We start from the raw sequence: 20,309 nt of genomic DNA, 5'->3' as shown, positions 1-20,309 counted from the left end.
TTTTTCAAGAAATAATACTTTTGATACCCTAGTCATTGGTGATAAAGAAATGTGACTGTTTACTGTTAGCCAAGGGAAAGAGAGGAAGAGAGAGAGGCAGAGCAATCTCTGGATCGGTTGAGCTTTCCTGGCGATTGACATTGAGATCTCTGCTGGTGACCTATAATTTATTAATTGTCAAATAATCACACAATTTTCTTGTATTCTAAAACTACATGGCATCGCGCAGTCGATCAGCTTGAACATTGTATTACTTTTTAGATATTTAAATGTATTCGAGACAAAACTTAAACTGACACCAAAGTAGATGATTATATTGGGCGCCACAATTCACACACAGGGGGCGACTGCACTGCTGGCGGGGAACACTTAAAATCCAACGAGAATTGACGTAAATTTCGAACGCTGAAATTGACACGCACATCGTCCCTATCATGACCGAGCACCGGCGGCAGGATGCCGCAGAAGAATTGCGCGTAGCTCAGGTGGAACAGCTGCGGTGCTTTGAATTCGCTCTCAAATGCATAGGGACGATATTCATATTTCTGGGAGTTGTGGTTCGGCCCAAAAAAGGTATCGTAGGCTAGCTGGAGGCCATTGAGATCGGCCAGACGTTCCTTTAGCGACACTGCTGGCGTCCGGGCAGCGCATTTGATGGCGTTCTGGAAGTCCTTCGTCTCGCGAATCTGCAATCCCACAAGCGACTCATTGCCATCGGCATCGAAGAGAATGCCCTCCTGTTCGAAGGCATGGGTCAGCTCATGGGCCAGGACACCGCCCATCAAGCTGAACTGGAAGATATGGTGCTGGCGGTTATCAAAGAGGGGCCACTGCAGAAAGATCAGGGGCACAGTGATCGTGTTCCGCTCGTTCTCGTAGAAGGGGGAGGTACGGGCCTTGAACACATCATCGTTGACATAGTAGCGGTGCAGGTCCAATCGGGAGTGTGGCAGCCGGAGAGCATCGTGCTGGAGTCGGGTGCGCAGACTCAAGGCCTCGAGGATGTTCCCCAGAAAGAGGGAGTCCGAGAAATTGGCGCTTTCATAGTGGCTGTCGTAGAAGGCATGTGACGTCTCCTCTGGAAGATTCCCCACTCGCAGCTTCATAGCCCCCAGCTTTTTCATCACATAAGATAGTTGTTCTGCACTTAGCTGCAGGCGATTGGCATTCAAGTAACTGCCGAACATAATCTTGAGGCTATCGAAGATCAGCAGCAGCTGTTTGGTGTCCAACAAATCCCTGTGCTTGTACACATAGCGTTTATACAGGTAGTTCATGCCCAAGGGGAGCAGGGCCCGCATGTGGTGAATGCATTTCTTGGGGTTGCGCATGGCTGGTGCCGACTGCTTCAGCAGAACGGTGAGACGCAGTCGGAGATAGAGATTAATGGTGCTTCTACTGGTATTGCTCAAAAGCTGGCCAAGCTCACGCAAGTAATCCACATCGCTGACCTCGAAAAGCACCCCCTCCAGATGCCCCGACAACAGCTCATGAAAGTAACCTTGCCAATTGATCTCTGCTATGTTCTGCGTGAGATCGGCCAAGGACCAGGACTGTACCAGAGGCTCCTCTTGGCGGTGCTTGGCTTCCAGTTGCCGCAGCTGATCCACCAGCCTGGAGATTCCTTCTACGCTTCCAGAGTGATTTCGTTGAAGGACCTGCAGGGCACGTCGCTCGCTGTAGTTGTTACTGAGAGCGGGCATCTTGAGCTGCACCACCGGACGCAGCGAATCGTTGGTTTCGACATCTACGCGCTCGTCAAAGAACACTGCATTCAATCCGTGTCTACGGAACTTAGCCGTTTCGAGCGCCCAATCGTTGGGCTCCAGCGAATGGAGATCTGCCTCTGACCAGTCTATCTCTTGATCCTTGGTGCAGGCCTTGTAATAGGCTCGCATCTGGGCCAACAGTCGCGCCGCTGGTTCTTCATTCAATACCAAATCACTCTCGATGAGCTCTCCCTCACTCTCCATGAACTCCACCATGGCCTGGGCGTACAGATCCTCCACCAGCTGGAAGTTATCCACATATTTGGTGCCGTTAGCTGCCGAATAGTTACCGCAGGCATAGTTCCAGAAATTCCTGCAGGGATCTTCAGATCCGTTGAGGTTCTTATGTATCTGGAGAGCCGTGAGCATGTTTATGTCCACAAACGCTTGGATGGGAGCCAATTCCAGCAGAAGGAAGGAACACAGCAGATTCCAGCACCATTTCATGTTGTTCACTCGCTTGCCACTGAAATGTGTATGAGAATTGAAGCTTATCTCCATGCTCGGCTGACCATGACTAAAGCATGCCAGACGGCTTTATCTGTGCTGCTGAGGGGGTAACGCCCAGCTGGAGCTTGGACTAGGGCTGGAATGGATATATCGCTATATACAAACAACTAAAGCCTTAGGCCTGATCGATGCAAATTTGCAGTGGAAAAACCCGCTTTCTGATTACATTAATCCGAGCTTAACGTTTATTGAATATGTTCGTTAATTACAAGCAACGTTTTAGTTCACAATCTTCAAACCGTAGCCAAGGCAATAGAAACAGTTCGCGGTATAAAACAGATCATCGTTTTGGGGGGTATTCAGAGACAGCCTCTGGGACTACCCCCCAACCATTTGACTAGGCTTCACGCCTACACTTAACCAACTACTTAACCGACTTGTATGATTTAGATTGTTCACTTCTTGAACTTTTTGCCTTTGCCTCCTCTGGGATTTGGATTTGCTCCCGTCTTTGACTTCTTCAGCTGTCCGATCTGCTTGGACTTCTGCTTCAGATTGTTCTGCCTTCTGATGGGTTTGCCCTCCAGCACGGGCACATCGTCAGCGTCGATACGCGGGGCCTTGGCCAGTTTGGCGTTTGCTTTGGCACTTGCTGCTGGCTTAGCTGTTTGCTGATTGACTTTGGCCTTCTTGTCCTTTGGCTGGAACCTTTTCGCTTCGGGCTTGGGTGCTGCTGGAGACCGCTTTCCAGGAGACGCTTTGCCATTGGACTGAGAAGGGAACTTCTTACCGGCATCCGGTTTGGATGGTTTTCCCTTCCCATTAGCCTGCGCTGCCTTGAACTCCTTCTTCTTTTGGGCCTTCGGTAGTCCGTTCTTCTCTAGGGGCTTCTCCTTCCTTTGGGCCTTCGGTGTTCCGTTCTTCTCAAGGCGCTTCTCCTTCTTTTGGCCCGTCGGTGCACCGGTCGCCTCCTGGGGCTTCTCGTTCTTTTGAGCTTTCGGTTTACCGTTCGTCTTTTGGGGTTGCTCTGGCTTTGGGGTCTTGGCCACCTTGACGGGCTTCTCGAATACCTTGGCCACATACTTCTTTTTGTTCGCCTCGAGCTTCTTTTTCTTCAGATCCAGGTCAATATCTGTGAGGCTTGGCTTGCCGGCCCGCTTGCCCAGAAGCTTGCGAGGAGCCTTTTCCGCATCCGCATTTTCTTCTGCATCCTCAGCCGCTCCCTTAGCTTCCGCTGCTTCAGTTGTGGTCTCGCCTTCGATGGGTTCATCGAGCTGCTTCTCGTCCTCCTCCTGCTGCTCCTTGGTTATGGGTATCGTGTTGGAGAACTTCTTCAGCTTGGCCACATAGAAGCCGTCCATGTTGTGGGTGTGTGGATAATAGCGCTTGGTCAGATTCAAGCTGGGATGGAACCGATGCTGCCGGAACTTGGTGAAGCCCTCAACGCCAAAGTCAAGTCCAGTGGGTACCAGCTTAACGTTGCGCTTCTTCAGCGCATAGTCGATGACCCACTCGTTTTCCTCGGGGAGCACAGAGCAGGTGGAGTACACAATGATGCCACCGGTCGATGATTTGGCATCCACACAGTCGATGGCGGTGAGGAGAAGCTTGCGCTGAAGATTGTAGCAGCGTTGCACGTCCACATCCGATTTCGTCGTCTTCACACTAGGATCCTTGGACACGACACCAGTTCCAGTGCAGGGGGCATCCAGCAGGATACGATCGAAGCCGGTCATTATTTTACGGAACTTGGTGCCGTCCTCGCAGCTCACGACAGAATTTACAACTCCCAGCCGATGGAAATTGGCCACAACGGCCTTGATGCGATCCCTGTTGGAGTCGTTGGCAAAAAGCACGCCAGAGTTCTTCATGGCGGCTGCAATGTGGGAGCCCTTCCCGCCCGGAGCAGAGCACATGTCCAGAATGCGTTCGTTCTCCTGCGGGGCCAGCGCCATCACTGGCAGCATCGAGGAGGCGCCCTGGATCATATAATAACCGCCCAGATACTCCGGAGTGGCACCCAGCGGCACCTGAGAGTTGAAGATTACCAAGCCCTCTTTGGTCCACTTGCCCAGGGGATCCAGATTTACGCCACGATTGATCAGGGCGCCGGCCAGCTGCCGGCGGCGTATTTTCAGCGTGTTCGTACGGATTGTTAGCGGACGGGCCACCTAGAAGGAAGGATAAATTGGTTTAGCTTCATTCCAGTCTCCTGCGGTGATGGTTACTCACCTCTGATGATTCTAGGTATTCCATGAGCTCGCTCAGAGGGAACATATCCATAAGCTTTTCCATAAGGAAATCATTGTAGCTATAGTACAGACAAAGATCCTGGCGCAGCCGATCGATGTACTCGCTGCGGGAGCGATCAGCCTGACGATATTTCTTAAAGTCGGACAGGACCAGGGTGACGTCCTTGATGCGCTGCTGCACGTCCTGTAAGGTGATTTCTTTCTCGGCCTCCTCCTCTTCGGTCGGCAGCTGAAACACATCCTGATGATCCACTGTCATTTGCATTTCCTCTTCTGCCTCCTGGGCTTCTTTGGCCTCGCGTTTCTTCAGCTTCTTATTGGCGCGTTCAATGGGAAGCTTGTCATCGTCATCATCATCCTCGTCGTCGTCCTCATCATCATCGCTACCACTACCTTCTTGGGCACCTTCATCACCGGATATATCAAAGTCGTCATCAGAGTTGGCCTCATCATCATCGTCGGACAGATCTGCCAACTTGCCAACTTTAGCATCATCTTCATCGGAATCTTCTTCAATCTCCTGCTCGTCGTCATCTACGTCTTCAGCCGATTCCGCGTCTGAGTCATCTTCCTGACCACTTTCCGCCTCCAAATCAGCGTCAGAGTCCTCCTCCAACTCCTCCTCCGAATCTGGCTCCGGCTGTGGCAGCTTTTTCAATTTCTGCTGCTTCTTCGGCTTTAGCCAATCGTCATTTTCATCTGTGAAGCCCTTGGTAGCAGAAGCCTTTTGTGGTTTGCCGGCTGGTACAAGCTGTGGAACCTCCTCGTCTGAGGATGCCTCTTGAGGCTCCACCTCATCCTCGGGCTCGCTGTCGCTATTGTATTTCTTTTGTCGTTGAGCCAGCTGCTTTTGCTGCCCCTTTGCACGCTTCTCCTGTATCTTAGCCTTTTGCACAACCTTCTTCTGCTCACGCTTGACGACACGCTGCTTCTGGCGGTGAGACAGCTTCTTATCCTCCTCTTCCTGGGGAGCTGCACGATACAATTCTTCAAATAAGCAAACTCTTCAGCGGGGCATTTCAACATTACTTACCAAAAGACTGCTTGCGGAATACGGGTGCGCCCTGTTTGCGCGCCTTGCGGCCAGGTCCCTTCTTCGGTTTGTCATCGAACTCAGCCTTACGACCCATGCTTTTAACTAAATTTCTTAAATTTTTGAGCAAAAACAAAATAAAAACGTGAGCTCTTTGATTTTGCTCCACGTGCGCCGCTCAAAAGACAGCGAGTACTTTGCAACACTACAACAGAGCGAACCGACACTGTTTGTGCTGCCAGCTATAAAACTGCTAGAAGCCGTGAAATATTTTGAATACATATATGTATATAGATAGAAAGAGTCTATTTACAACTACAAAGTGTAATTTAAAATTAAATAGTATGATATTAATTAAATCGGCAATTACTCGTTAATACTGTAAACTAGTTAACTTAATCTAGCTATTCGATTGTAACGGAAATAGCCAGATTAGGAAAACAGCCGTCTCAGCACTGACAGGTAATTAGCAGTCGGTATCGGGATGTTGGCTGAAGAAAAACAAACGAATCGTGAAAATGCCGAAAACTGCAATTTTTTAGCATAATTAAGGGATTTTGTGCACGCACCATGGACATTGCCGCAATTGACCTGAGCGTAGAAGCGCTCATTGGCTCGTTGCTGGCTCTGGGCGTGCTCTTTGCGTTCTGTCGCAGCATTCTGGCCGAAGATGTTGTCATTAGCATATTATCGGGGAAGTCACGTCATAGCTGGAAATCAATAAAAATCATCGAGCAGGTGCGTGTGCTCACTTGTTGCCAGCACCCCTCTGCACACATCCACGAGCACTGACAATTTCTCTCAATCGCAGGCCTGCTTCTGTAATGTATGCGAGATTTTGATGACACCCTCGGCAGGACTCTTCTGCGACTGCTGCGGCCTATGCACGCACGCAACGCCGGTATGCCAGCGCCAGGCGGACAGAGGATATCGATGCAAGGATAAATGGTTGCGCAACGAGACCTCCGTTCGGCATCTGTGGGTCCACGGCAATCTGCCGATGGGAATCAACTGCTCTGCCTGTGGTGATGAAGTGGATCATCATGCTAGCACTGATCCGGGACTGTATGGATGGCGCTGTGCCTGGTGCCAGCGCTGCTACCACGATGACTGCTACAAGGAAATCAATGTCAAGGACGAGTGTGACTTTGGCGAGTTCAAGGACATGATTTTTCCGCCATACAGCTTTGTGGCCGCCCGCACTCGGGACTCAATGCGCCTGCATCTGGCCAGTATAACACCGCCCGATATAGAGAACTGGGAGCCTTTGATTGTGATAGCCAACACAAAGTCTGGCAGCAGTACGGGTGCCGATGTTTTGTCCCTTCTGCGTGGCTACCTGCATCCCATGCAGGTCATGGAGCTCGGCTCCCGCGGACCCCAGGACGCTCTGCAGTGGGCAGCAAAGGCTAGTCCCCGCCCCTGTCGCATACTGGTGGCCGGCGGAGATGGGACCATTGGCTGGGTGATGAACACCATCTACGCTTTGAATATAAAGCCCCAGCCCTCGGTAGCCATCATGCCGCTGGGCACTGGCAACGATTTGTCGCGAGTGCTTGGCTGGGGAGCGGAGCCACCCACTGTTCTCGACCCGGTACAGATCCTGCGCAGCATTCGACGCGCCCGCTCCATCAATCTGGATCGTTATGACCTGCAAATCGAGAAGCTACACTATCGACTGCCCATTCAAAGACATCCCACAAAGACCGTACACGTGTATAACTACTTCAGCGTGGGTGTGGACGCGTACATCACCTACAACTTCCACAAGACGCGCGAATCTCGTTTTTATCTTCTCAGCAGCCGCATTTTCAATAAGGTAGCTTTCAAAGAAGTGACCAGGTTCAAGACATATCAAGACATCAACCCATACTTTGCAGCTGCTGTACTTTACATTTGGAACGCAGCAGGTCATGCAACCGGGCTGCGAACGAATTGAGGAAAAACTCACCTTGTACCTGGACAACAAACCGATCCAACTGCCGGAACTGCAGGCGCTGGTCTTTCTCAACATAGACTCCTGGGGCGCCGGCTGCAAGTTGTGTGAGCTGAGCAACTCCAATGGCGATACGCGAATTGTCAACTCTATATCCGATGGAGTGATGGAAGTGTTTGGCATCGTCTCGTCCTTTCACATCGCCCAGCTGCAGTGTAACATAAGCAAACCAGTGAGGATTGGCCAAGCCAAGCAGATTAGGGTAAGTGTTCTGTGTTCTTATGGGGAATTCCGTGTTTCACTCTTCGCTCTCAGTTGCAAGTGAAGGAAACCGTACCGATGCAGGCAGATGGAGAGCCCTGGATGCAGAGTCCGGCCGACATACGATTGCAGGCACGCAGCCAGGCTCGTGTCCTCAAGCTGGATCCAATCTCCACCTAATATTTGACCCCCAGACTAATCCACATTGTGCCAGTCACCGTAATCTCCCCTAACGTACTTATATATTTAATGAATGTACTTGACTCGAAACCGCATTCTATTTAACTTTCGAATTGTTTTAAGTTGAAAAGTTGCAATCGCATTTGAAAGCACTCCTAATGCTAGTCCCAAAATAAACAGGAATTGTGTCAGAAAGAATTTCACTTTATTCTTGATTAATAATGCTTTTAAATGTTGACTGGTGTAGCATGCAGTCGCTTGATGCATGCATAACAGCTGGGTCTGTAGTTATCGAAAGGGCGGGTAAGCAACGAAATCATAGTTTCTGCGGCGCGTGGAGAGCTATCTAGAGCATGGTGAGCTCCATGATGGCATTGACTATGTCGTTGCTGTTGTTCTTCAGCGCCTTGATGGCCTTCGCTCGCGTCGTGTTTGCCTGCGTTATAACCAGCTCAATATCCTTTTCATCGACGCCAGTGTCGTCGACCTCCTCCTCATCTTCCTCGGCAATCGGAGCCACCGATGTGGTAGCACCAACGCTGTCGACGGCGCCGGCAGCCTCTGGGGCCTTGAACTTCTCGGCGGCGGCGACCTGAGCTTGCTGGGAAAGATCCTCAATCTTGGCCTCACCGAACACGATGTAGGTGTCGCTGTGGGGATTCTTGTAAACATCCGGGTTGTTGATCACGAACAGGATGTTCTTCGACTTGCGGATGGTGACACGGTTGACGCCATGGATCTGCTTCAGGCCCAGCTTGAGCATGATCTTCCTCGCCTTCTTCTCGCCGCGAGACTGCTTAGCCTTGGACACCAGATCGATGGGCAAGCCAGTGGCTCCGCCACCCAGCTGGGTGGTGCCTGCACCAGTCTCCTCCAAGCCGGGCATGCCATCGGAGTCGCTGTCGCTGCCGTCATCTTCAACGCGTACATCCTCGACCTTGGCCTCGGCGGAGGTGGAGGGAGCCTCGTTCTTGATTTCAGTGAGTTCTGGCATTTTTATCTGTAAGCAACCAAATGATTCATCTATTAGCGTTGTATTATCAAACTAATCACTTTAACTAATGTCTAGCCCAGCATCTGGTGCCGGCAGAAAAGAGGCAAGAAAAAACCCAGCTGGGGGTCATTATAAGCGCTGTTCATTGATTTTTCTATGAATATTTTAACGTATAAGCAGCCAGCCAAGCAAAAAATAATTCTATGTACTGATAGTTAATACGGTTGGCTACAGTATTTTGCATGCAAATATTACGTTTACAACGTGATGGTTTCTTAAATTACAGAATTATTTACCTTTGGAAAAAGTGCAGGAAATGAAAAGAGATGGGGCAATCGAAGATCGGAGTTATCGATAAAATATACTGAAAATATCCCACAAATTTCAAAATATACCGTAAATATACTGACGAACTCAAGTTCTATTTTACATATTCCTCGTGTTTGATCTTCTTTTCATTATACTCGGTGGAATATTGAAATACCCCCTTGGACTACAATGGGTTAATCATTATTCGTCTAGATTTGGAAACCGAATTCCTCGATTTTGATATTCCGGGGAATATTACTAGCTTTAAAGAACATTTAGCCATGCGTTCATAATTGAATCTGATTAATGAACCTATTTGCTACTTGACTGGCATATTTTAAACAGTTGCTTTTATTGGACTTTGCCTAAAAAACGGTTTTAGCGAAAAAGTTCAACCACAATTCCACTAAATTAATGTTTGTACATGGTAACTACATTCTAACTACACAGTTGCTACATATGAAATACATTTGTATGTAATCGAAGGCGACACTGTCAGTGTGACCGCGGATTAATTGATGAAATATACGACATCTGGCCACACATCGTTCAGCATGTGCGATTCCTTTGTTTTTGTTTTTTTATGAGCTATGGATAAGCTGGATGCCCAAAAAACTTGGACGGACGAGGAACGTCTGGAGCTGGCTGCCAAGTTAGATGCCGAGCTGGATGCCTTCATCGACGGTCTTGAGAAAAAGCGGTATGAGGAGGGCTGGCCCGAGGATCGATGGCAGGAGGAAATGGACAAGCACCCGTTCTTCATGAAGAAGGCGCCACAACCTGGCGATGATGTCCATCCCATGTTCGAGGGCCTGCAGAAGCTCAAGTACGATCCTGAGGAGAACACACGCGACGAGCTGGCACTCAATTACAAAGAAGACGGAAACTTCTATATGAAGCACAAGAAATTCCGCATGGCCGTGTACAGCTTTACCGAGGGAATCAAGTCGAAGTCTGACAACCCCGATGTATTGGCCGTACTGTATAATAATCGCTCAGCGGCCCACTATTTCATCAAGAACTACAGATCCTCCTTGAGCGATGCTCAACGAGCCTTATTCTTCAAGCCGGACTACACAAAGGCCCGCTGGAGGGCAGCCCAATGTGCTTATGAGCTGGATAAGTTTGATGTGTGCACGCAGATGTGCGAGGAACTGCTGGAGGTGGATATCGACCACAAGGAGGCCAAGGACCTGCTGCACAAGAACAAGATGAAGAAGGTGACTGCGATGATAATTCCCGATGTTCGCCATATAAGCTCTGGTTTTTCTTTCAGCTGGAAACGGAGCGCAATCAGCGGAAAGAGGCTGCCGAGTCCAAGCGTCGTCTGACCCGATTCCAAAAGCTTCGGGACGCCATTGAGCAGCGTGCCATCAAATTCGACGATCAGAAGGTAGGAAAAAAGGCCAACATTACCGAGGAGTTGCTGCGTCCCAAGTTCCTGCCACTAGAGGACCACCCAGTGCACCTCGACGACGATGGCAGCACTCTAATCTGGCCTGCGGCCTTCTCCTACCCAGAGTTCCTCTTCAGCGATTTTCAGCAGCAGCTGCCGGAGACCGCCACCATGATGGATTGCCTTACGACGCTATTTGCCGAACCACTGCCCTGCGACAAGTCGCATAACTACCGAATGGGAAATGTGAATGTGTACTACGAGAACCGCAAAGCAGCCTGTGTCCACAAGGTGGAACCCGAGAGATCGCTAAGCGAAATTATCAATGAGAAGGGCTTCTTTGTCTCTGAAGGAGCCCTGCTCTTCTATGTGGTACCGAAGGATACGCGGGTTGAGCAGGAGTTTTTAAATGAGCAACGACGGCCAATGGTCTACAGTTGAGGCTATGACGAAATAAAGGGTGTCCACTATTGACACATTAAACAACTATTTTGCTTCTCTGACTCGAGCCAGATTCCATTAAAATGTTTTTTTCGGTTGCAGCAAAAACTTTTTATTAAGCTTACATCTTAGTCACGGTACAATTGAGCGTTGGTGGGGCTATATAAGCATTTAATAAATAGGACTAACCAGTTTTTGATATGTTATGCGAAGCCAAAAAGCGTAGTTCCAGCAACACACCGCCCCCAAATATCTGGGAAGGTGCGAGCCGAGTGTAATGTTACATTTTATGATTAGGTTAGAATATAATTAAAACTTGTTCAACTAAATTTGGTTATCTTTTCAACAACGAGGAGCCTAAATGAGTCAACAATATCGGATTTTGTATAATTCGTATAAAAGCGTTTCTGTAAATTTTCCTTAATTGAGCATATTCGTATGTATGTATAAATCGTAGAGTAGACAATCAATTCACAACAGTAATACTAGGAGCGCTCCTCAAATGGAACTGGATATGATTCGTTAGAGTACTTATGACAAAGCTGGATCAACATATAAGGCTATACTATATAGACTAAGTGCAACGTTGGAAAGCGTATTACATACATGGATAAAATAATATTAAGCTGATGATATCAGCTTCTCATCAAAACAACAAAAAGCTGGAGAGATCACAATCACAAGATAACCTATAACATAAATTAAGCGATACTTTAAACAATTAAAAGGGGTGTGCTTCCACAGTGACGTGAGTAGATGTTCCTGCGAAAGCATTCCTTGGTAAAATTAACTTAACTGCATAGTTCCTACGGCTGCGGCGATGGCGAATTCCTCTGCAAGACGTTGTTCAGACGCATTTTCAGCGGCGAAAAGTCAATTCTCTTGAAACGAGGCAGAGAGGCAAACTTTTTCATGCTGCCCCCAGACGGCTGCAGTTCATTGGACGTAGCCACCGACTGAGTCATGGGCTGATGGGCCACAGGCTTAGTCTTGTTCGGGGAATTTCCAAATTTTGCCAGTGTGGCATACTTCTGGAGCAATCGAGTTGCCTGCTCGGCCGCCTGATAGTGGTTCTCGTACTCATCCTCCAGTTTGGGCTGGACAATGCCCCCTTTCATGGTGGGGTATCTTGGCTGTCCCGGGGATTTATCCTCAGTGGACTGACCGTCATCGAACTTGAAATCAATATTCTTGAGCATTGTTAAGTGTAAGAGCTCCTCCTCTATTCCTTCCATATTATTGTTGTTGTGATTGTTGCTGTTTGTGCTATTGGGGCGCTTTACCGGATGAGTCACGGCATAGACTCCCTCGGAGATCTTGTGGGCGGCAGTCTTCTTCGTTGAGATTTTAGTCTTGGTGGATAATGATGATGATGTTGCTGTTGCCGATGCGTTGATGGCCTTCTGACGCTGTTCGATGATTTGCTGTGGCGACGATATATAGAGATTCTCCTTGCGTTCGCGACGCAACTTGGAACTAACAAGGTGCCTCAGGCTTGGGCCATGTTCGGTGGGACTTCGCCGCTTGGATTTAAGAGTATCGCAACTGTTTGGATAGTACGAGGGTACCTTATCGTCTACGCTTATAATGGACTTCCTAGGCGTCTGGTAGTAGTCCTCCTCCTCCTCCTCCTGATAGCTGTGCTTCTCTTTAGGTGTTCCCTTTTGCGGCAAGGCTGGCAAAGGAGATTCGGTGGGTGTGCTGGTGCTGAGGCCAATGCCTAGAGGTTGGGCCTCTAGCTCCTGGGCGGCCTTGACAGCCAAGAGATTCTCATACAAATGCTCGGCAAAACCGGACGCAGCTGCTGCTGTGGTGCTGTTCAAGGAGCTGCCATGCATGGCCTCGTAGATGTCACTCTCATTGGCAGCCGGAGCTACCAATGTCTTGGTGGGTTGGTCATCCGTGTTACAGCTGCTGGTGGAAGAGCAATAGGAGCCCGTGGAATATCCAGACGAGGTGGAGGCAGTGCTTCCAGCTGGCTGCGGCAGCACCTCCTTCTCTATTATTTTCACGATGGGCGCCATCACACAGTATCCGGTGAGATCGTCCACCATAATCTTATTTTTCTTCACACGATTGCTGTGCGGCACTGCACCATGGGATCCGATCAGATTAATGGTTGATGTATTACATGCGGAAAAGTTAAAGTTATTCGGCAGTTGCTCAGATACATTTAAGCTCTCCAGGGAGCCGGATTTGCTCAAGTGTCTCGTGATCTGTGCGACCAACTGATCCCGTGAGATTGGTTCAATGGCCGAGTCATCCAGACTGATGTTCAGCTCAACGCTAGACTCGTGGCTTTGCGTGAAAATATCCTCCCCAAAGGTGTCCAGAAAGTTGAGCTTCGAAAGGTCGGGACTTGAGAAGCTATTCCGCTGGGATTTGCTCAGCTGGGAAGTGCGCTTCAAGGGCAGAGCCACCTCTGGAGTCGGCGCATTTTCGTAGAGGGGCAACTGGTCGTCCTTCGGCTGCTGGACGGGTTCACTAACACTGCCGGAGCGTTTCTGGCGCGTACTCCCGAAGAGGTTGTCCAGCATGTTCTTGTATTTCTTCTTCTTGGCTAGCTCCACTTCGGGGTTGGTGCAGGATCGCGGAATATCGCCCAAAGGAGAGCACTCAAATGTGTTTATGCGTTTACGATATGGGTGCGTTGGTAGGGGAGGTGGCGAAGGCGTCTCCATAACAGCTGGCTTCATCTCCTCATATATGCCCGAGGCAATGGAGGCGCGCGATATCCGGCTTCCGTCAAAGATTTCCTCATAGATCTGCGAGACACGCGCCGAGAAATGGCTGATGTCCAAAGCATCTGGCAGATTTGGCAGTGGACCCAAGGCACCAGGACCCCTACTCAATCGGCGCTGCTCCAGGAAAACCTGTCTGTACAGCTCCAGATTCTTAATGGACTTCTTCATCCACTTCATGTGGCGCCGACAGGACAACTCAGTTTCCAAAGCAAAGTAGATGAAGCATTCGCGCCGATTTTGGGTCCAAAACAGCCCGTACGAGTGCTGCTTGGTCCGTGAGGTGGCCAAGCTCATGCTGACGCCGGGCACATTCACCGAGACACTCAGGGCTTTGGAAGATGCTGGCGGCTCTTCATTGTCCGCAGATCCCTGAAATGTGAGTCGAAGGAAGCAGGGCACACATTTGATGGCTTCGATTTTCACTTGGCATCGAGTCCACGTCTTATAGCGCAGCGCCATTGCGCGCTTATCGTGTGTATCCAACTTGACGTCCATACACATGGAAATCTCGTTGTGGTCCATCTTTGCCACCAGTAAAATGTTCTGTGCTATGGGCGCAGGATGCTGTTGTGTGGGTGGGTGTGCGTCGAGTGGAAATAAAAAGGTGAACGATTTAATTACGCTATTAGCAGATTTTACATGTTTTTTTTTCGAATGGGTGGAGTCCAGTGTGACCGCGGACGTAACGATAAAAGATACTGTCCGACCCTCCCAAATATACCAAAATATACGGTCTCATTTTAAAAATATACCGTAAATATACTGAAGAATTCAAGATCTATATTCCTTGAATTGTGTACTCCGTGGAATATTACTAGCTGTATGGAACATTTGGCCATGCCCACATAATTTTATACGATTTATGAATTAATTTTCTACTTGATTGGCTTAATTTAAATAATTGCTTTTATTGGATTTCTTTATATCGTTGAAAATGAAATTAATAGATTGATGAAATTGACAAAATGAAACACAATTATATACCGTAAATATACCGTCGGTTCAATTTTGACCTCAAAAATACCAGAAATATTTCAGTCGATAGTATCGATGGCCGAACTGCTTTCTTCTTCAAATCGGTTAAGGCTCTCGTTTTCGCTCTATGTGGGCAGGGCTGAGGAATTTAGTTAGTCAGCATTATTCAACGGACTATCAAAATTTAGCAATAGGAACGGTTTGATTCGCTACCGGTATATTTTGGTATATTTTATATATATTGGTATATTTTATCGATAAGTCCGATATCAACTGTTCAGCATTTTTGGCGGCCATTACAACGTGAAATTTTGTGGAAAAGATTTAATGCGTAAACAAAACGGCGAGCAAATAACACGTTCGCTTAACCATTGATAAATACGAATAACTAACAGCATTGAAGATGTCTACGGGAGCTGCAAGAGTCTACATCCAAGTCGAAAGCGAGGCCGAGCAGCAGGAGCATCTGAAGCAACAACGCAAGACACTGAAGCCGCTGCACGGCAACGTCAACGATAAGGAGAATCTGTCGGGACGCGCCTCCATCGTGGATCAACTGAGTCGCTTGAAGGCCGGCGTCCCAATTACGCCCAGTACCAAATACGGCAAACGCAAATGCGTGGACACGGCAGCAGCTGCAACATCGACTAAGGATGCCGATACACAAACTGAGGCTCAGGAGGAGCCGCAAAACGACGCCGACAAACCCATCACAGCAGACGATCTCACCAGTGAGTGTGAGCCCGGGGAGAACTATTACAAATTGTTGGCTGAACAACGGCGGGTTGCCTTGGAGGACTCGCTGACAGAGAACCGGCATCTGCATGAACGCATCGAGGGGCTAGAGGAGGAGATGGACACGATGCGGCAGGAACTAGACGAGGCAAAGAATCTGGTGGAGGTGCTCAAGGAAATTTGTGACGAGGACACCAGCGAGGTGGAGGAGGACGAGACTGAAGCCGCTCAGAACTAATGGCCTGCCCATGCTGCACATGTTTTGTTTATTTAAAATTATACAATTAGTTGTAGTTAACGAATTCCTTCATTTTATAATTTACCCATGTATGTTCCCTAACCCAACGGACTGGTCTCAGTGAAAGCCAGCAATATATTTACCTGTTAATTGCCAGTTATGATGTTCCCAATAAAACGTATTTCCTAATCTGAACCGCTGTTGATTGTAACAATTGCCAAATAAATGAATATTTTAAAGTTTATTCAATAGGAAAATACATATACATAGAGTAAACCTATGTGCTCCTATTTCAGCCAATCACTGATGATTTCCTCGCTGTCGAAGTTATCCACATCGAACTGAGAGGGGAGATAAGTTGCTAATGATTGGGAAATTACATTTGTACACAGCTGTACTTACTGCAACAGCCTCCTGGTAGGTGGGCACGCTTCCACTGACGTCCACGTCGTTTACCACAGCATTCCTGTAAGCAGCATCCGCCTCTGCTGCTGCTTTGCGTATGGCTGCCTCAGAGTCGTTCGCCTCGGCCACACGAGACTCCTTAATGGACGGTGGGTCATTCTTCTGTGCATGAGCACCCTCTACCATGCCGTGGATCGATTTTAAGTGCTGGCGCAGCGCATAAATACGCGAGTACTCCGCCCCGCATTCACTGCACCTGAATTTTCCACTAGTAAGCACCTTGACAGTGTCTTTTTTTTCAGACGAAACAATAACCAGGGTACTTTTGCTGGCTGGATCATTCTTGTGGGTTTTCATGTGATTGTTGACTGCATACAGCGTGGAAAAGGGACGGTTGCAAAACTCACACTCGAAAGGTTTGGTGTGCGAATTCTTATGAGCGTTCAGCTGCACCGATGTGCGGAAGGACTTTGAGCACATATCACAGGAAAACTGGCGCTCCGCGTCATGGATGTGGAGGTGATGTGTGTAATTTGACTGCAATTTAAAGCTACATCGAAAGGATAATTATTATTTATGATTTTTATTGTATTCTGTTGACTCACCGCTTGTTGCAGACAATGCACACGTAGGGACGAATGTCTGTGTGGGAGCGCAAATGCAGGGTGAGGGAGTATGAGACACGAAACCTTTTGCCACACGCCTCGCAGGCGTAGGGCTTCTCTCCTGTGTGAACACGTTCGTGTTTGACCTTTTCGAATGGGCGATAGAATACCTTGCCGCAGTACTGGCATGGAAATTCTGGTCTACTTTTGTCGACGGGATCTTTTTTCGACAATGAAGTAGAAGGCTCCGCTTGTTTCTTCTCATGCATCTTTAAATGCATCCGGTAGTTGGTGGAGTTTTTGAACTGGCGATTGCAAGTGCCGCACACGAACTTGCTCGGGGCTTCCGTATGCATCTTCTGGTGAATCGTCTTGAGGCCGTAATCAAATCTGAAAGAGGATAGCACTGTAAGGGCAGCCGTTTTTGGCTTATCTGAGCACCTACTCTCTTTGACAGATCTCGCAGAAAAACAAATCCAGTCCGCTATATTCCTGAAGGGCGCCCACAGGAAGGGCATCCTGAATTCGCTTGAGCTTGGGCTCGTCGTGTATGCGCATATGGAACTTGAGACTCTTTTGCGTGTTGAAAACGGTATTACAAATTTTGCAATTAAATTTTGGGTAATCTCCGTCGGCAGTTGCTCTTGCAACTTTGCGTCGGGTGGGCTGCCTGGGCATGCTCGCATTTTGGCTGGCTACATTGGCCGCCCCTTCTGGTGGGCACACATGATTTTCGGCACTGCTGTGGCTCTCGTATATGATGTGGCAATCAAAGCAAAAGTAACGTTCCGACTCTGCATCGACCTGCTGTGGGTCATCTATCACGTCCCAAAGCGGCACATCTGCTTCCACTATTTCCTCTTCCTCAACCAAATTAGTCTCCTCGGTGCCGCTTGTTTGGAATTCATCCCTGCCGATGCCGCTGAGGCAGGAGCCACTATGATGGTCCTTGTTGTATGCCTCTTCGTTCTCGTACACATTTCCACAAAAATTGCAATGTAATACGCACTCCTGGGAAGGCATGTTGTCGTCCACGTGCCTGGTAGTATCGGTAGATGGGTCCCCACGTTCGATGGAGGCTGAATGGGAGGAGAATTTCACTGTACTGTGAGTGCCATCAATCTCTGGCAGTTTATACTCACACGACATGGCATTATTTGCGCTCAATTAGTTTATTTACTAAAAGTTAAACATCTGCAGTTTACCTAGTGGAGCTATCGATATCGTTTTCTGTCCACGATCAAAAATCATATGCCTCGATTTTGATATTCCATTTGATATTACTCGCTAGCTATGATAATCAGCGCTGAACACATAGTTTTATACGGTTGATGAATCAATTTTCTACTTAACTGGCTTTTTTTTAATACTTGTTTTTATTGGATTTTGCTTAAAAAAAGGTTTTAGCGAAAAAGGTCAAACCAATGAAACGTAAGAAAACGTAAGAGAAAAATCGTTCCAATTGTTCAATTTCTTTATTCCGTTGAATAATGCTGCCTAACTAAAACCATTAGCTCTGCCCACATAATTTTAAGCCATTAATGAATACTTTTTCTACCTGATTGACTACTTTTAAGTACTTTCTTTTATTGTAAAGTGTAGAAAACAAGGTTTAAGCAAAAAATGTCAACAAAAAAACAGTGGCAAGGTAAGTGAGTGCGAAATGTCACGTCAACCGGAGTTTGGGCACAGGTATACCCTATTTTGTTGATATATATATGAAGAAACTGTTTTTCCAATCTGTTTTAAAACGAAATTAATATAGAAATGATCTCAGATTGTTATGTTTTGAACATTTTAATACATATGATTAAGGTCTTGTAAATATATCTCGATGCAGATACCCATTATTGGTTTCTGTAAGAAGACCAAAACCTTCAACATATCGTTGAAATAGCTTTGCAACAGAAACTGACTAGTTGTGGCCTTTATTGGTGCATTAGATGACAAACATTTTCTGAGTTCTATAACATCCATTTCCCAGGGTATGCAAAATGCTGCTCAATCCGCGCCATGTTGTGGAACAATGCTGCTCGATTTCACGGCACATGAGTCTGGCCCATACAAATTAAATGTTGCCAGCAACATAACACGTTAGACAACGTAACTGAGTGTGGAATTTAAGGGACATTGTTGAGGGGAAAAAGGACATTGTGGCGAGGAAAAATCCCAAAAAAGTCCTACCAAACTTGAGCGCCAAATCCAATTGAGATGGCAGTGCTTCGATAAATCGCGACAGCTGATCGCTAGTGGTGGTACCAAAAAACCGAAAAATACTTGAAAATATTCTTCGTTGTTAATCTTCCGTGGAATATTACTAGCAAGATTGATCTCTCAGCTCTGCCCACATAATTTTGTACGATTGATGAATCGATTTTCTACTTGATTAACTTGATAACGTTTAAAATTGACAAAATATACCATTATATACCGATATACCGTAAATATACCGTCGGTTCAATTTTTACCTTAAATGTTACATGATTGCTACATGAAATGTTGCAGAGTATGTAGATATTACAACGATAGTTCGCGGGAAAAATTCTAAAATATAATCGGAATTCAATTTACTTTTATTTGCTATTTATTTTCTACAATTTAAAACCACTCGAGTTTAGTTTGTTTGCTTCTTGATATGTACCTGTAACATGAAAATCATTTATGAGGCTTAATAAAACACTGGAAATTTCTATTTCCGCCTTCAGCCTGGGTGTAGAACAACAAAATCAGAAATTATGTCAACTCTTGCTAAGCATTAAGCATGCGAATGCGGGAGAGCTACAGACGTCATGTCTGATTTGGATCTGGCGAGTCGCCTTCTGAATGCCAACTCGGATCAAGTGAGCACTGGCTGGCTACTTTAGGAGCGATCATGAATAAAAGTTGGGCAGAATTACGACTAGGAAAACCCTGCCCTGCCGCATAATTGTGAATTCAACTTACACATGGGGAATTCTTCCGACGATGCAGCAACAACAAGCACATGAAATGCCGCCACCTGCCACCTTCCGCCTGGCGACGGCTTGCAGAAGAGCCTCGATCAGTCGAATGAAATTTGAATAAAAGCTCGCACAGATCGAGCAGCAAGTGGTGCATGCCAATGAGCTTCGGTGGCCGCGGATCACTCACAATAAATAGATGTCGACATTCTGTGGCCTCCACACTCACAATGGATCCACTCAAGAGCTATCTGCTGCTCCTGACCACGGCCGTCTGTCTGACGGTCTGTGTCCTGGCCACGCCCACTCTCAGCAAGTCCAAAGCAGTCGCCCTGAAGCCGATCAACCTTCCGGATCCAAGCCAACTCCTATCCACTCTGTCATCCAAGCTTGTCAAGCCGAAGCCCGCCTTTATTTCGGATCCTAAGCAGCTTCTGGAGGGCCTATATTCCAAATTTGTTAAGCCAAAGCCCGTTTTTGTGAAGCCCGTGATTGTAAAGCCTGTCGTTGTGGTCAAGCCGGTGCTTGTCGGTGGTGCCGGCGGAAGTGGACACGGACATGGTCATGGACACGGCCATCATGGCAAAAATAAGTTTACAAGTTAATTACAATTTTAGAAATTTATAATTAAGAAGATTTCGTACTCC

At 47.5% G+C, this 20,309-nt stretch overlaps 9 protein-coding genes across 10 annotated transcripts; 4 read left to right on the top strand and 5 right to left on the bottom strand.

Annotated features, from left to right (window-relative positions):
* Positions 1-148: 148 nt before the first annotated feature.
* On the bottom strand, positions 149-2,264 carry Nepl10 (Neprilysin-like 10). Its single transcript, XM_001361821.4, has one exon. The coding sequence runs from the start codon at positions 2,214-2,216 to the stop codon at positions 312-314; it is 1,905 nt and encodes a 634-aa protein (XP_001361858.4). The 5' UTR covers positions 2,217-2,264; the 3' UTR covers positions 149-311.
* A 170-nt stretch (positions 2,265-2,434) lies between these two features.
* On the bottom strand, positions 2,435-5,720 carry LOC4805462 (25S rRNA (cytosine-C(5))-methyltransferase nop2). The gene is made up of 3 exons (XM_001361820.5): positions 5,505-5,720; positions 4,452-5,443; positions 2,435-4,390 (listed from the first exon to the last, which is right to left on the bottom strand). The coding sequence occupies exons 1-3, from the start codon at positions 5,599-5,601 to the stop codon at positions 2,675-2,677; spliced, it is 2,805 nt and encodes a 934-aa protein (XP_001361857.3). The 5' UTR covers positions 5,602-5,720; the 3' UTR covers positions 2,435-2,674.
* Positions 5,721-5,957: 237 nt separating this feature from the next.
* On the top strand, positions 5,958-8,079 carry Dgkepsilon (diacylglycerol kinase epsilon). The gene is made up of 4 exons (XM_001361819.4): positions 5,958-6,242; positions 6,316-7,323; positions 7,385-7,702; positions 7,756-8,079. Exons 1-4 carry the CDS (start codon positions 6,075-6,077, stop codon positions 7,879-7,881), a joined length of 1,620 nt encoding a protein of 539 aa, XP_001361856.2. The 5' UTR covers positions 5,958-6,074; the 3' UTR covers positions 7,882-8,079.
* Nacalpha (nascent polypeptide associated complex protein alpha subunit) lies at positions 8,065-9,318 on the bottom strand. 2 transcript variants are annotated; one of them, XM_001361818.5, is made up of 2 exons: positions 9,172-9,318; positions 8,065-8,881 (listed from the first exon to the last, which is right to left on the bottom strand). In XM_001361818.5, exon 2 carries the CDS (start codon positions 8,873-8,875, stop codon positions 8,228-8,230), a length of 648 nt encoding a protein of 215 aa, XP_001361855.1. In that variant the 5' UTR covers positions 8,876-8,881; positions 9,172-9,318; the 3' UTR covers positions 8,065-8,227. The 2 variants fall into 2 exon arrangements, with proteins under 2 accessions (XP_001361855.1, XP_015040661.1); XM_015185175.2 differs by having other exon boundaries at positions 9,131-9,206.
* Positions 9,319-9,715: 397 nt separating this feature from the next.
* Positions 9,716-11,069, top strand: Dpit47 (DNA polymerase interacting tpr containing protein of 47kD). Its single transcript, XM_002138898.4, has 2 exons — positions 9,716-10,404; positions 10,461-11,069. Exons 1-2 carry the CDS (start codon positions 9,775-9,777, stop codon positions 11,019-11,021), a joined length of 1,191 nt encoding a protein of 396 aa, XP_002138934.2. The 5' UTR covers positions 9,716-9,774; the 3' UTR covers positions 11,022-11,069.
* A 46-nt stretch (positions 11,070-11,115) lies between these two features.
* On the bottom strand, positions 11,116-14,456 carry sced (scrambled). The gene has a single exon (XM_002138897.3). The coding sequence runs from the start codon at positions 14,285-14,287 to the stop codon at positions 11,828-11,830; it is 2,460 nt and encodes an 819-aa protein (XP_002138933.2). The 5' UTR covers positions 14,288-14,456; the 3' UTR covers positions 11,116-11,827.
* A 528-nt stretch (positions 14,457-14,984) lies between these two features.
* geminin (geminin DNA replication inhibitor) lies at positions 14,985-15,908 on the top strand. Its single transcript, XM_001361817.5, has one exon. It carries the CDS (start codon positions 15,144-15,146, stop codon positions 15,711-15,713), a length of 570 nt encoding a protein of 189 aa, XP_001361854.2. The 5' UTR covers positions 14,985-15,143; the 3' UTR covers positions 15,714-15,908.
* A 27-nt stretch (positions 15,909-15,935) lies between these two features.
* Positions 15,936-18,115, bottom strand: Opbp (Optix-binding protein). Its single transcript, XM_001361816.4, has 5 exons — positions 17,866-18,115; positions 17,169-17,802; positions 16,724-17,113; positions 16,116-16,668; positions 15,936-16,054 (listed from the first exon to the last, which is right to left on the bottom strand). The coding sequence occupies exons 1-5, from the start codon at positions 17,870-17,872 to the stop codon at positions 16,001-16,003; spliced, it is 1,638 nt and encodes a 545-aa protein (XP_001361853.3). The 5' UTR covers positions 17,873-18,115; the 3' UTR covers positions 15,936-16,000.
* A 1,777-nt stretch (positions 18,116-19,892) lies between these two features.
* On the top strand, positions 19,893-20,267 carry LOC6898972 (chorion protein S38). Its single transcript, XM_002138896.2, has one exon. It carries the CDS (start codon positions 19,893-19,895, stop codon positions 20,265-20,267), a length of 375 nt encoding a protein of 124 aa, XP_002138932.2.
* Positions 20,268-20,309: the final 42 nt, after the last annotated feature.

Source organism: Drosophila pseudoobscura, chromosome 3, assembly GCF_009870125.1.
Source record: "Drosophila pseudoobscura strain MV-25-SWS-2005 chromosome 3, UCI_Dpse_MV25, whole genome shotgun sequence".
In the NCBI taxonomy this organism is placed as follows: Eukaryota; Metazoa; Arthropoda; class Insecta; order Diptera; family Drosophilidae; genus Drosophila; species Drosophila pseudoobscura.
Note: the sequence above shows the minus strand (reverse complement) of the source record. Positions and strands in the feature narration are given on the sequence as shown.